Below are 14,348 nucleotides of genomic sequence, written 5' to 3'. Positions count from 1 at the left end.
GTTTTGTTAATCTAGGGTGCCCGCTTTATCAGGCCTTGCTGGGTTTCCACTCCTAGCAGCATTATCCCCATACCAGGGCATACCCAGGCCCCTAACCTGCGGGCCCAGCTCTGTGCTAGCCTCTACACAGAGTTCTGAACCTTCATTCAAAGTCTATTTCTGCTCTCATCTCAGACCCCAGGTTGTTTTAACTGCTTCTGCCTCAGTTCTATCACTGGGGCCCTGCTCTGTCCTGCCATCTGTCTTTCTACAGATTTAAGCATGCTTCCTAAGCCCAGCCACAGGGACCACCAGGGCAGAGCATCAGCATCTGATGCTCACCACTATTGCCCATTCCTGTTCTCTGACTCCCTTTCCTTGAGTGGCATCCCCTGTTCATGTCTGTATCTGTAACTATCTCTACCTGTGACCTGCCAAGCCAGGCTCTCTCAGCCTCTTACTCTATGCTGTTACAGTCACCAGGCCCTGTTCTTCCATATCCAAGATAGCACACGTATTGAACACACAATTATTAAATCCTTACTACATTCCAGATTCTGGGCCATGCACAAAGCAGGCTCAAGTACTGCTCTTGTCAAGGCAAGATGTCTTCACAGTTTAATCCCCTTCAAATATAACTGCTCCTTAATTCATCCTGACTTTAAAGCAATGAATCTTTCTAGCACTGAACTTGGCTTCTGCACATTATCCACAGTGTGCCAGACACTGTGCTGGGCACAGGTGGCCCAGAGCAGAGGCACAGCCCGAGGGCCCAGCAGAGGAGAAAGCTGCATATACAACTTTGTACTGAGGATTTCCACAGTAGTTTACAGAGGGAGCCGTCACATCCTAAGGGTAGAGAAAGGCTGTGTGTGAAGGAAGTGTTTATGTTGAGGCCTTCGGGGCTGTGTTCAATTTCATTTTGTCTGATTTTGAATGTATACTACAGGTGCATAACCACGTGGCCTAGCTTTGTGCCCGTGCCCATGCTCTTCCCTCTGCCTGGACCTTCCACCCCCTCTCTACATCCTGAGAACAACAGCAGCAAGGGCACGAAGTCAGTATGTAGGTTCAGTATTTTAGGAACAGAGCCCAGTTGTCCAGCATGGGTGGAACATATGTATATGTGGGAGTGTTTAGTGGATTTTGAGTCAAGAAAGGAAATACAGGTCCAATTTGAAGCAGTATATGAGCTAGATTAGGCGGCAGGTAGGAGAACAAAGATGTCCTTTGGAGCTCAATGGATTAATCACAAATTATTGTAATAAAGCCCTATTACAGGTCAATGGGGAGATGAGATATTTATCTGTCAAATTGCCCATAACACCCTGAGTTGATAAAGGATTCTCCGTGGGGATTTGACCCCCAGCCCACTGATGAGGCCACACACCCTCTTCCATTGGGTCTGAGACTCAGGATGCTCTCCCACCTGAGCTGCCCGCTGGAGGACGTGCTCAGAGAAGGGTCCAGCGGCAGCCACGGGTAGGAGTTCAAATATGTTGATGTAACATCTCCCCCAGATCCAGACTTGCCTGGGGTATAGCATTGTTAGGACTGGATAAGCTTGCCGAATTTTATTACTTTTCTGAAAAGATGTGAATGTACCACTGAAAGACAGCCTTGGACTGGTTATGCGCTAATCCACACATGCAGGGCCACTTGCCGCCTGAGATGTTATATCCCTGTTATTTTTAAACATGTATTGAGAATAACCTTCTAACTGTCATCATTCTCTCGGTGTTTAGTTTCTTTTAGAGAACTGTTTTTTCTACCATAGAATATTATTGAGGACACTATTCACCATGTTACAAAGTGTACTCTTTCTAAAAATCCTCTTGTGAAATTCCTGTCAGTCCTTAGTCTCTAAAAAAACTGTGTTTCTCCTAAACAAATAGTTTAAATTTTTTTTCTGAACACTGGACGAAGTAACATGCAATTTTCCTTTTGGCTACAGACGTAACTGAAGACCACTCATAGCAACATCCAGGATTTGCGACGAGTGGGCTCTTTCTCACTCACTGCGATCATTTCATTTTTCAGTCCCTGGCCTTCTACCCCCTTCTAATTAATGTTGTTTTGGCTTTTGTATATCCAAACAGTCCACCTTCAATCCTCTTTGGAACGAGGACAGAAGATAAATAACACATACCTCGACATAAAATCTAGTCCATTCAGAATATATAGTTTGCTAAAATAGAACCATTTAATTATAACCTTTACCTTTCTAATGAGCTTATAACTAAATATTTGGGAAGATGGCAGTACAGTCCTTCTTCTGGTGGACAGAGCTAGTCTGGGATCCATCTTCAAGAAGAATCCTAATTCACACTGGACAAATGTGACACACTCTTACTTCAGATTTACCAAAAAGTGCTTCTTCCAGAATTATTAGGTCTGCTAATCAGTGACCTGCTATGTTTTGCCAAAATAACTTATAAAGACATTGCCTCCAGTTCATTGATTTTCATTAAAAAAATAAATAAATAAAATCCTCTGCCTTTGACTAAAATATTATTTTTTCTCTACTCTCTCCTTCCTCAAGCAGGCAGAGGCAACATGATTATTTAGGAAAAGTCAGTGGGTGAGTACATTTCATTGATGAATACTAGTTTTTCTCCTCTCTCCTTGCAGCCCTGGTTTCTGCTCTGGGAGTTTCTGTTTTATGATCCCGAGATCACTTCCTGACTTTTGTACATTATGTACAGTGATCTTTCACTTCCACTTTGTCTCAAGATGAGAATGGAGGAATTAAAAGAAAAAGTAGGTGTATCCCATATGACGTTGGACAGTCTAAACTTGCAGGGGTCCCAAAACTTTTTACACAAAGGGCCAGTTCACTGTCCCTCAGACCGTTGGAGGGCCGCCACATACAGTGCTCCTCTCACTGACCACCAATGAAAGAGGTGGCCCTTCCGGAAGTGCGGTGGGGGGGCCGGATAAATGGCCTCAGGGGGCTGCATGCGGCCCGTGGGCCGTAGTTTGGGGACGCCTGGAAGCAACCACAGCTCATTGGTGATTAAGAAATGAGTAGATTGTACATAGAAAATAGTTTCTTTTCAGTTTAGTAGACTGATAAATTGGGCCAGTTAACAAATCAAGTCAAAGTTTTGACCCTGAAATGGGAATGAATTCCTTTATTCCTAAGAATTTTGGGAGTGGCAGTTTTGTAAAAGCAACCATTCCTCTGATGTTAGATGTAATAATTAAGGCATTTGAATCAACTATGAAATAAAGATCAGATGTATTATATACAGCCTCAGTCTATTTATTAGCTACTAAAGGATAGTGTGCTGGCTAATGACATTAACAATACTACAGTGTTCCCTAGGCTCCAGCCGAGTAGCTCAGTCGGTTAGAGCATTGTCTGGAAACACCAAGATTGCAGGTTAGATTCCCAGTCAGGACATATATGGGAAGCAACCAATGAGTGCACAACTATATGGAACAACAAATGAATGCTTCTCTCTCTCTCTCTCTCTCTCTCTCTCTCTCTCTCTCTCTCGCCTCCCTGTCTCTCTAAATTCAATCAACTTAAAAAAAGTTTAACAAGACTACAGTGTCCCCACACTGACACTCATTAACAAATGCATCAACCAAGGCCCCGAAATCAGGTCTTCCCTCGCCCCTTCTTTCCCACTCAGTCACAAAGCCTTCCACAGGCGTCCTCACACAGAAGGGGGCTGTCTGCGGTCCATGCTGCGCAGTCCTGGCAGAAGGGGAAATTCTTTGCCACAGTCAGTAACTTCTGTGTTCTCTGCTTCCCCCTGAGCTCCCCTCCACCTACATCCTCACGGTCCTTCTGGCTGAGCCAGCATGATCAGGAGCTGTCACAGGACATGGCTGAGCACACAGGGCAGAAATGAAACCTCCAGGGCCTTAGCGGGTAGAGCAAGTGCTCACTGTGCCCTTCTAGCAAGAGAACCACCTGCTTGTGTAGCCTTCACGCCTGTGCCCCCATCTTCCTACCCACCTCAGTCCTGGAGTGAGGCTTGTCTCCCAGCCCAGCCTCCCTCCCACCTGCGTCTTCACTGCCTGAGGAGACAGCTTGAACAGGTGGTCTAAATGGGAAGGCAGCCTCCTCAGTGCTGAGAAGTATGTGATTAATAATCCAACTTCTCACATTATTACCACTTACATAGTACTTAAGTCTAACCACAACCATATGAAATGGGTATAATTATTATTATTCCACAAATGAGGAAACTGATGTCCAGAGAGGTTAAGCAACTTCTCCTGTGACAAGCAGCTTGTCAGTAATAAAGCCAAGATTTAAATCCACACAGTGAGGTGTGAATCTGTGCTTTTAAACAATGCTCCACACTACCTTTAAGCAAAACATATTAAATCTGCACCTAGCATCTAAGTCTGCATGCCAGTCAGAATTTAGACATGGCTTCTGAAAGTATGGGGCACATAACTAAATCTGGGGATGACATTTCTTTCTCATAGAAGTGACTCTTGTATATAAAAATCAGAACTAACTGAGTAACTTAGAACCAGCAGAAATTATATCGGTGAGTGGCCCTCAAGAGAAATAGGACAGTTCCTCCTCCAAAGTCTCTGTGCTACTGTAACTCGTGAGTCACTTTTGCCTCTTAACGCAGAACCACTGAGCACCTGTAGCTTAGTGTTATAATAACTTGCCCCAGATTAATTTTTCAATTCAGAAAGTTTCTATTAAAGGTTTGACCACACAGCGTCTCAGACAGCAGTGTGTGTATGTGTGTATGTAGGGGCCGGGGGAGGCCTGGAGCCCCTGCTGTACCGAAGGATAGAAAATAATTAAAAATCAGGATGTAATCTAATTCAATATCAAAAGGCATCCTCATCTGCACCTTTGTGAAAATTGTATGAGTTGGCAAGTTAATGAGACTATAGCCTTGGGTGAAGTCTGCCCTTAACCTGTATAATTAGCAAAAAATAAGAGAGGCCTCAGTGGGTCCTATGGAAGAGCAGGACAAAATGATTTCCTGACCTAAGTGGAGTCATCAAGAATGCAAGAGCACTAATGCACTGGAGCCACTTTCAGGGACAAGTGATGCTGACTGGCTGACTGTGGCAGAACAACTCAGTCTCCTGTGTCTGTGGTTCTCCCCAGAGTCCAGCTACCCCCAGGTAGGGAAGGGGGAGGACTGACATTTGTTGAGCCCTTGTTATGTGCCATCCTCTGTGCCAGGCATTTTACAAATAGTGTCTCATTTTAAAATGCCAGAATAGTCCATGGGTTTCTGTCCTTGGATAAGGTGATGCACACACAGTCCAGTCTTGACATACAGAGTGACACAGGCATGACCACCATTAAATTAACACTGCAGACACCCTGCCATATATAAATGACACAGAAAAGATCATCTAAAAACAAAAAGAAAAATCACTATTAACAGTTTGGCCTGTAAACGTATATTCTTTGTAAAAAATGTTATATTTTCAAAATGAGATAATACTAGATGTTGTTTCATATCTGCTTTTTAACTCAAACACTTTTGCATGCTTACTAAATATTCTTCTACAGCATCATTCTGAAGTTAACAAAGCATGCAATTGTAGGTATTGATAAACCTTCTTATCGATCCCCAGCTGTAGGGGATTTAAGTTGCTTTCAAGTTTCTGCAGTTTTAAGTAGTGTTCTAATTAACATTTTTGTAGATAAATCACTGAAAAATAAGCCAATCTTTTTAAAAGGTAAATTTCCAGCATGAAAATTGCTGGCTATAAGGCTATTGACATGTTTAAAGCCAAGTTTATTGAGTCATAATTAACATAGAGCAGAATAGGACCTTTTTAGGTCTAGGGTCTTTGAAATTTGACAGATCCATCAATTATATACACTCATTGGTATTTGAAAGCTTTTGATGCATGTCATAAAATTATCTGATAGTAAAATTATACCTATTTCCATCTACTATCAGCGTATGAAAGGTGAACATTGGGCATTACCCTTAAAATGTTTTTAAATCAAAAAGTTTTCCAGTTTAGTAGGTGAATGTTTCCATCTCTTTCTAAGTTACATTTATTTGATTGTTAGTGAGGTTGCATATTTTTTTCATATATTTATTTGTTTCATGTTTTGTAGTATGAATTCTCATTTATTGTATATCCAGGTCTGTATTCTAGCCAACTACTTCTTTCTTTCTTACTGATTTGTAAGAGCTATGGAGGGGCTGGGGTAAAGAACTGATCTGTATGTTGCAAGTATATTTTTTCTTGTTCTTTGCCTTTTTTTAGTATTTTTTATGGCTTTTCTTTCCTCAGAAGTTTGAAGTTCTTGTAATCTCTCCAACTATTCCTTATAGATTTAGATTCTACTATGGAAGTCATCTTCATAAAGTCCTTTCCCATTTCATGATTATTTAAATATTTGTCCTTTTTATATCTAAATCTTTAATTCATCTGGAGTTTATTTTGGTGCATCACATGGGATAAAGTTTATATTTACCCCAAATGATGAGCCAGTTGAACCAGCCTCATTTATCAAATAATAGATCTTTTTCCTACTAATCTGAGAAGTTACCTTTACTATATCTGATATTTAATATATAGCTAGATATGTCTCCAAACTTTCCATTCTGTTCCAAAACTTTCTTTTTTGGAAAAGAAAAGGTACTATTTCACACAATTTCAAATATTATAGTTTTATACTATGTTTTAATATCTAGTATAGCAAGCACTGTTTTTCATTACTATACTGTTTCAAAGTGTTCTCTCAGGCCCTAATTGTTCCAGATGAAATTAAAACCATATCTGAGTTTAAATATTCAACAGACACTTTTATTGAAATTTCACTATGTGTATATATTAATCTGAGAAGAACTTCTATCTTTGTAATGAGCAGTCGGTTGTCCTGAAGAACATGCTCTCTGCCACACGTGTTCAAGTCTTCTTTTCTGGGCCTCAGTCCATTGTTATAGTTTGCCTTTTCTGTGTAAGTCTTTATCCCAGGAGTCCTGATTTATTTGTTACCATTATCCACAGCATCTGTCTTCTCACTATACTTTCTAATTGCTGGCTCCTATTTATAGCATACTATATATTAATTTTATAAAAAGCTTTATTTATTTATTTATTTATTTATTTATTTATTTAAATTTATTGATTGATTTTAGAGAGAGAGGAAGGGAGAGAGACAGACAGAAACATCAATCTGCTCCTGTGTGTGCCCTGACTGGGGATCTAACCTATAACCTTTGCACATCAGGTCAGTGCTCTCACCAACAGAACTCTATGACCAGGACTAAAAAGCGAGTTTAATAGAAACAAGTTGCAATAGTATTTTAGTTTTTCTCTCTCTTTGGTATTCCAACAAGACATTTAAGTTATTTGTAAATATGAACATTTTACCTTCACTTCTCTGAGTTTATTCTTTACATTTTTTTCCTATAATCATTATTCAGAATGATTATGACTGATAATTTGAGATAATTCTTTACATCATTACATTTTAGTTACATATTGTTACATGTTACTTTTATAAAATCAAAAGTGGCCTGACCAGGCAGTGGCGCAGTGAATAGAGCGTTGGCCTGAGACATTGATGACCCAGGTTCAAAACCTTGAGGTTGCAGGTGTGACTGGGGGCTCATCCAGCTTGATCTTGGGCTCCCCAGATTGAGTGCAGGGTTGCCGGTTTAAGCATGGGATCATAGACATGATCTTATGGTTGCTGGCTTGAGCCCAAGGTTGCTGTCTTGAGCAAGCGGTCACAGGCTCAGCTGGAGACCCCCTGTGGGGCAGCTGTGTTAGGCTTGCTCGCTGGTTTACCGGCTGCAAGCCCTTCGCCTGATTAGTGTGTGAGCACGTGGCAGCACCACATGTGTATGGCCCAGATAAGGCTATGGGCACTGCTTGGGCTCAGGGAGATTGTCGATGCTTAGATTGCTTGCCTGCCACTATGAGGAGCCACTTTGCTGTTTCTTTGCCTGAGAGGCAGTTTCCCCTGCCTAGGTGCATGTCTGCCATTGTGAGACTTTATTAAATGGAATGGCCCAACCCTTTCCAGCTCCACAGTTATTCTACCATCTGCCTAAATCCAATGAGAACCTGCATGTACATGGCCATGGTGGTGGCCCCTGACCTTATATCTGGCATAGTGGCAAGTGTTACATCCCAGGAGACAGACCACAGCAAACCCAAAGTGAATTTTATAAGTTTTATTGCAAACCTGCACAGGGACTGCAGGCAACCCATGCAAGGGAACACTGCAGCCCCGAGCTTCTAAAATGGCTCCTTTTTATAGGGTGGCTATCTAGGCTGAGCAAGCAAGCAACGCTTACAAGGGCGGGAGGGGTGCGATTAGCTGACCTCATTCTTGGCTAAGTCTCTAGGGTAGGGGCTTCCTTGATCTGGGTACATAGAGTTCAGTGGAAAATATTGCTATATTTCTAACGGTTGTTTATCTTTTTTCCTCCAGCCATGTACTGGATGTACTCAGTTTTCATGGCTGGTGGCCTGCACCGCTTGTCCTAAGATGTCACATTCCCCCGTTTTCTTCTTACTAGTTCAAATCATTGAACTTTGGTATTGTTCATCCGAACTGGGTATAATCTGGTAGGGGAGAGCTAAGACTATAAGTCTTACAGTATCTATTCTTTCTCGAACAAATGCTGTGGTGCAACAGCAACAAACTGGAACTGGACCCTAAACTGATGCAATCAATTTGGGTTTTATACACTAGCTAGTGATCAGCCTACTACGCCTCTCACAATGGTCAGCAATGAGCTCAGGGGGAGAGGGGTATTTATAGGTGAAACCTACAAGGTTACAATGTTTTCAGCACATTTGTACAATATCTTTGCAAAAGCACACAAGCACACACTGTTCTAAGATAATAAACTACATTCCTGCAATATCTGCAGGGCTGATACACAAGGAACGCATCCTGCCTTTGCTAGCAAGATTAGATTTACTGAGGCTCATGAGAATTTTCTACTTTAGCTGTAGCTATAAGCTAATTGGGTCAGAAGTCCTCCCTAGTATGTGCTGGCACGCTGATAGAGTGCCCTTAGTACTACAAGCTTTACGGCTTGAATTCTCTTTTGTACATACTGCGTGAGGCAGTTGATAATACACGAACCAATGGTGACCCCCCTACTATAAGCAAAACAAGGGGTCCGGTAAGAGCAATAAGTAACGTAGTAAGCCAAGGGGATGAAGAGAATAAATTTTTATACTAATTTCTTTCTGCCTTGTATTTTTCTTCTCTGAACTAACTTCCTACAACTTGCACAAACCTTCTGCAACTTACATAAACCTTAAATTTTTATGAATTTTCTTATCTATTCAGAAATAACTGGCTTTATAAAAACTTACCTTCTTTCTTTTCTGTTCTAAAGTATTTCTATATCTTATACCTTTTATTACCAAAACTACAATTTCCTTTCAGTTAGAACTCTTAATTTTAAAAAGCGGGGAAAGCAGGTAGCCCCGGCATCTGCTAGGAAAATGGCTGGCATTCAGGTTACAGGATCACCAAGACCTATTGTCCCAGTCTGAATATGGGGAAGAGTGAGGGACCCATCCAACAGGGACAGGCGGGGGCCAGAGGCCCCATGTGAAATTGGCAATCCACTGGTCCCCTCCTAATGTGTAGCTGGCATTGGCATTAGAAGGTAGTAAGTGCTTTTTATTACAGAAGCAGCAACTAAGAGAGCTGTAAGGTGACAGAGGTATGCGGCAGCTGTGTTAGGCTTGCTTGCCCATGTACTGGCTATAAGCACTTTGCTTGATTAGTGCATGAACACGTGGCAGAGGCACATGTGCATAGCATATGTAAGGCTATGGGTGCTTACACTCAAGAGAGATGAGGGATGGTGGGTGCGTGGATTGCCTGCCCACAACTGTGAGGGGCCATTTTGCTGTTTGTGTGCCTGAAAGGCGATTTCCCCTGCCTGTGTGCTTATCCACTGTAGTGAGACTTTATTAAAGGTCTCACCCCCTCACCTCCGATCAAGGCATATATGAAAAAACAATCAATGAATGACTAAAGTGCCACAGCTATGAGTTGATGCTTCTCATCTCTCTCCCTTCCTGTCTGTCTGTCCCTGTCTGTCCCTCTCTCGCGCGCGCGCAAAAATACAGTAGTAATTTACGGTGAACTACTCTTGCAATTTTTAAATAAACCCGATTTGGCTTTGGTGTGTTATTCTTTTAACACTTTATTTAGTATTTTACCTGCAATATTTATGCTTATATTGTTAAATTGGGTTTTCTTTGCCCTAGCCAAATAGCTCAGTTGGTTAGAGCATTTTCTGGACACACAAAAGTTGCCAGTTTGATCCCTGGTCAGGGCACATACAGGAACAGATCAGTGTTTCCATCTCTCCCTCCCCCTCTCTTTCTCAAATAAATAAATTAGAAAAAAATTGTTTTTAACTGAATTTTCTTTAACATTCTACCTTTGCTAAGTTATGATACTACGGGTGTTATAAAATTGGGAACCTTACATCTTTTTCTATGCTTTGGAACAACTTAATTGTTATAAGCATTTTACATTGTCTGTTGCTCAATAAGTGGATTTAACTCACCTGTATCATCTAATACACCTACATCATCACCAGCCATAGCACTTTTTAAAGCCCTCTCAGTCAGTATTCAAATTTGTGTTAAAATTCCAAAGTTCATTCAACAGTTTTGAGAGTCATACAATGAAAAGCTACCAAATTTTCCCATGTATAAGACGTACCTTAATTTTGGGGCCCAAAATTTGAAAAAACATGTATTACATAAAGTTATTGAACTCAAGTTTTATTCATCATAAAATTCATACAACTCCTCATCACTGTCAAAACTCCCATCCATTAGCTTGTCTTCATCTGTGTCTGATGACGAATCACTGTCTTCAATATTGAGCACAAAACAGGCATGGAAAAGCAGGAGATGCAAGTAAAAGAATCTACAACCACTGTATAAGACGCACCCAGTTTTTAGATCCCATATCTTTCAAAAAAATGTGTGGCTTATACATGGGGAAATATGGTAATTCATCTGTTTTCTTAAAATAGGACAAATTGTTTAAAAAAAAGATGAACACTAAATCTCAAACACTATGTTTCCATCATTTCTTTAGATTCCATTAGCTCTTGACAAAGATTATTTATGCTTACATGAAGTTTATTGATTCCAGTATTGTGTTCAAAAACTGACTCATTACTCTTTAGAGCAGCAGTTCTTAACCTGTGGGTCACGACCCCGGCGGGGGTCGAACGACCAAAACACAGGGGACGACCCACAGGTTGAGAACCGCTGTTTTAGAGACTACATTGTCCCACCCTCAATTTTCTAGGAAAGAATAAAAATAAAATGTACAGTAAGAACTAAGATTGGGGGGGTAAGAGAGGGAGGGAGTGATGGGAGGAGAGGGGCACAAAGAAAACCAGATAGAAGGTGACAGAAGACAATTTGACTTTGGGTGAGGGGTATGCAACATAATCAAATGTCAAAATAACCTGGAGATGTTTATTCTGAACTTATGTACCCTGATTGATCTATGTCACCCCATTAAAATTAATAATAATAATAAAAAGAAATTATGGAGCAGAAAAGGCAAAAACTAAAAAAATAAACAAACAAACAAAAAACAAAAAAAAAAAACAACTAAGCTGAGCCTTCAGTGCACACTGGACACCTGTAACTCCATGGACGTGTTTGAGAGATTGCAGAAACAGTTTCCGTTTTCATCAAGCTTTTCACCTGAGGCAGGGGGCCTACCTGTTTGTGAGAGTTTCCTCTTATAGGAATGAAATGCTCTGTAAACTCCAGTAGAGCCCAGTAGTCTCCAGCCTATTTAGTTACCATTAACAACAGTAACAGTGCTCTTTTCTTTACCCAGGATGTCTGCGCTAAGGCTTATCTAGCCCTGCGTCATCACACAAACCTTCTGATCATCCTGTTCTCCATGATGCTGATGACGGGAATGCCCCAGTTAACAAGCAAAGAAGATATTGAATATATTCGGGATGCCCTCACAGTGGGGAAAAATGAGGAGGATGCGAAAAAGTATTTTCTCGATCAGATTGAAGTCTGCAGAGACAAGGGATGGACGGTGCAGTTTAACTGGTTCTTACATCTTGTTCTTGGCATCAAACAAGGGGAGAAGCACTCAGCCTAACACTTGGGGTAGAATTAAAAACAGGTTTGTGTTCCAAAGCTTGAAATCAGCATGTCAATCATTGACTTTGGATTTAAGTTGTAATAGGACATTGTGAAAGCTGGCACTGCAGAAATATAGCTCTTCATTGGAGAAAAATATTGGCATGTGATCGTGTGAGTAATGTCCAGTTCCAGGCCTGTGTGCAGATCTGTCTCTTTCTCATTTGTCTCTGTGATTGTGGAGAATATTCTAAGGTTAAACAGACGAATCACGTCTTCGTTGTGCCTGGTGTTTTGACTATCTTATTATTGAATGCTTCTGGAAATTCTTTAGAATAATTGGTGACATCTACTTTCATCTATGTTTACTCTCCATTTTGGTTATCCTCATGTTTCTCAAGCTCTTTACCAAAAAAAATGTAATAACTGTAATCTTTGTCTCATACCTTAAATGATATATTCAAACACACACACCTCTCCTGCGCCTGCAGATGTCAGTGATGTGCTGAAAGCAAGGAAAGGGAGTTATTCTTTTCAGTGTCTTTTGTACTTAGGTCCTTTTACACTGAGATGCACGACCACAAAATGGAAAATCTGAACCTTTATGCCTTGGCCCTCCTCTGCTAGTCTGGTTCCAAGATAAGGAATAGGAAAAATAGAGGTGAAACCATTTGTAACCGCTCTGTCCACAGAGTGAATTACAGCCTTTTCCAGCATAGAACAGGAAGTAAAGGCACTCACTATTTTTGCCTTTATTTTTCTCCCTCCCTTCCTCCATGCCCCCCTCCCAACTCTCTGCCCAGAGTTCTGAACTCTTCAAGAGCCCCTTTACCCTAGATTCAAAAAATCAATTGAAAAAATCTCCTCGGCCCTTGCCGGTTTGGCTCAGTGGTAGAGCGTCAGCCTGGCGTGCGGGAGTCCCGGGTTCGATTCCCGGCCAGGGCACACAGGAGAAGAGCCCATCTGCTTCTCCACCCCTCCCCCTCTCCTTCCTCTCTGTCTCTCTCTTCCCCTCCCGCAGCCAAGGCTCCATTGGAGCAAAGTTTGCCTGGGCGCTGAGGATGGCTCTGTGGTCTCTGCGTCAGGCACTAGAATGGCTCTGATTGCGGCAGAGCGACGCCCCAGATGGGCAGAGCATCGCCCCCTGGTGGGCGTGCCGGGTGGATCCCGGTTGGGCGCATGTGGGAGTCTGTCTGACTGCCTCCCTGTTTCCAACTTCAGAAAAAGAAAAAAAAAATCTCCTCTAAAATTCTCTAAGGTTACTAGAATTATAGGCATTTATTTGTAAAGATACTTGGAGTTTTTAAAGTATAATATTAAGGGAGACATTCTAGAAATTATGGATTAGTTTCCAAGTGTGTTAATTTTAAATTTTTATCCGAGCAGCTTTTTCTTTGTGTATTAATGGAAGAAGATATTTGCTATCTAAAATGTACTCAAATCGGGAAGAACACTACTTGCACTGTCCATCTCTTACTTTGAAGGACTTTTAAACATTGACATATTCTTCAGATTTTCTAAAAATAATTGAAATATCTTTTTAAAAACCAGTTTTATCTCTTAAATATTATGCTATTTATTGGTAGTGTTGTTCAACCTTAGAGAAAGATCATTAAGTTATTTATAAAATATTTTTAAATTACCTATAGTTTATGCTTTACAAAGGAGTAACTCTGTTAACAGTGTCTATGTTTATATTAGATATAAAGATACATTAAATTTAAATTTTTCTAAGTAAATACCTGGTTTGGTATAGCCCAAATTTTCTTTGGTGTATGCAAAAGCTCAGTGGTTCTTAACCCTGGCTGTAAATAAGCATCACCAGGGACACTTCTAAAAATACCCTGCCTGTGCACCAACCTCAGGTGGTAATTCACTTGGGATGAGACCCAGACATCAGTGTTTTTCTAAGAAGTCTGGGTGATTCCCATATGCAGAGCTCCAAAGCCCTGCATGGCCTTTGAAAGTGTAGGCACCACTGCTTCTTTGCCACTGAGCCTTTCCCTAGCCCATACGGTATCTAGAAAGAACTCTTTACAACTCGTCCTTTAAAATCATGTTATATCCCCCTGTACAGAAGACTGTACCCTGTAATGAACTGTACATTCCCCTGACATAATTAAGGATAGATGTTTTATGGCATTTTTAGAGCAACTCTTCCCTACCATTCGTTTGTAGAAGAGCAAGAAGAATGATGCTCTCCAGTTCAGAAGAGGATGTTTTCGTTGTTCTGGTAAAAAATAGCCAAGCTTAGACCTTGCATAGATTTTACTTTTTATTTGAAT

At 41.0% G+C, this 14,348-nt stretch overlaps 1 protein-coding gene across 5 annotated transcripts in view; it reads left to right on the top strand.

Moving 5' to 3' along the window:
- Positions 1-14,348, top strand: part of PIK3CG (phosphatidylinositol-4,5-bisphosphate 3-kinase catalytic subunit gamma) — a 124,410-nt gene that overhangs the window by 33,809 nt on the left and 76,253 nt on the right. For 4 of the 5 annotated variants that reach the window (XM_066342883.1, XM_066342884.1, XM_066342880.1 and 1 more), the window contains one exon: positions 11,804-13,131. In XM_066342883.1, coding sequence (XP_066198980.1) covers positions 11,804-12,082 — 279 coding nt within the window. In that variant the 3' untranslated portion in view covers positions 12,083-13,131. Of the gene's footprint in view, positions 1-11,803; positions 13,132-14,348 lie in introns of those variants that run through there. The other variant, XR_010746217.1, reaches the window with a different exon arrangement.

The sequence above is a fragment of the Saccopteryx leptura genome, chromosome 6, assembly GCF_036850995.1.
Source record: "Saccopteryx leptura isolate mSacLep1 chromosome 6, mSacLep1_pri_phased_curated, whole genome shotgun sequence".
In the NCBI taxonomy this organism is placed as follows: Eukaryota; Metazoa; Chordata; class Mammalia; order Chiroptera; family Emballonuridae; genus Saccopteryx; species Saccopteryx leptura.
The sequence above is the reverse complement of the archived record's forward strand: the minus strand, read 5'-3'. Positions and strand labels throughout refer to the sequence as shown.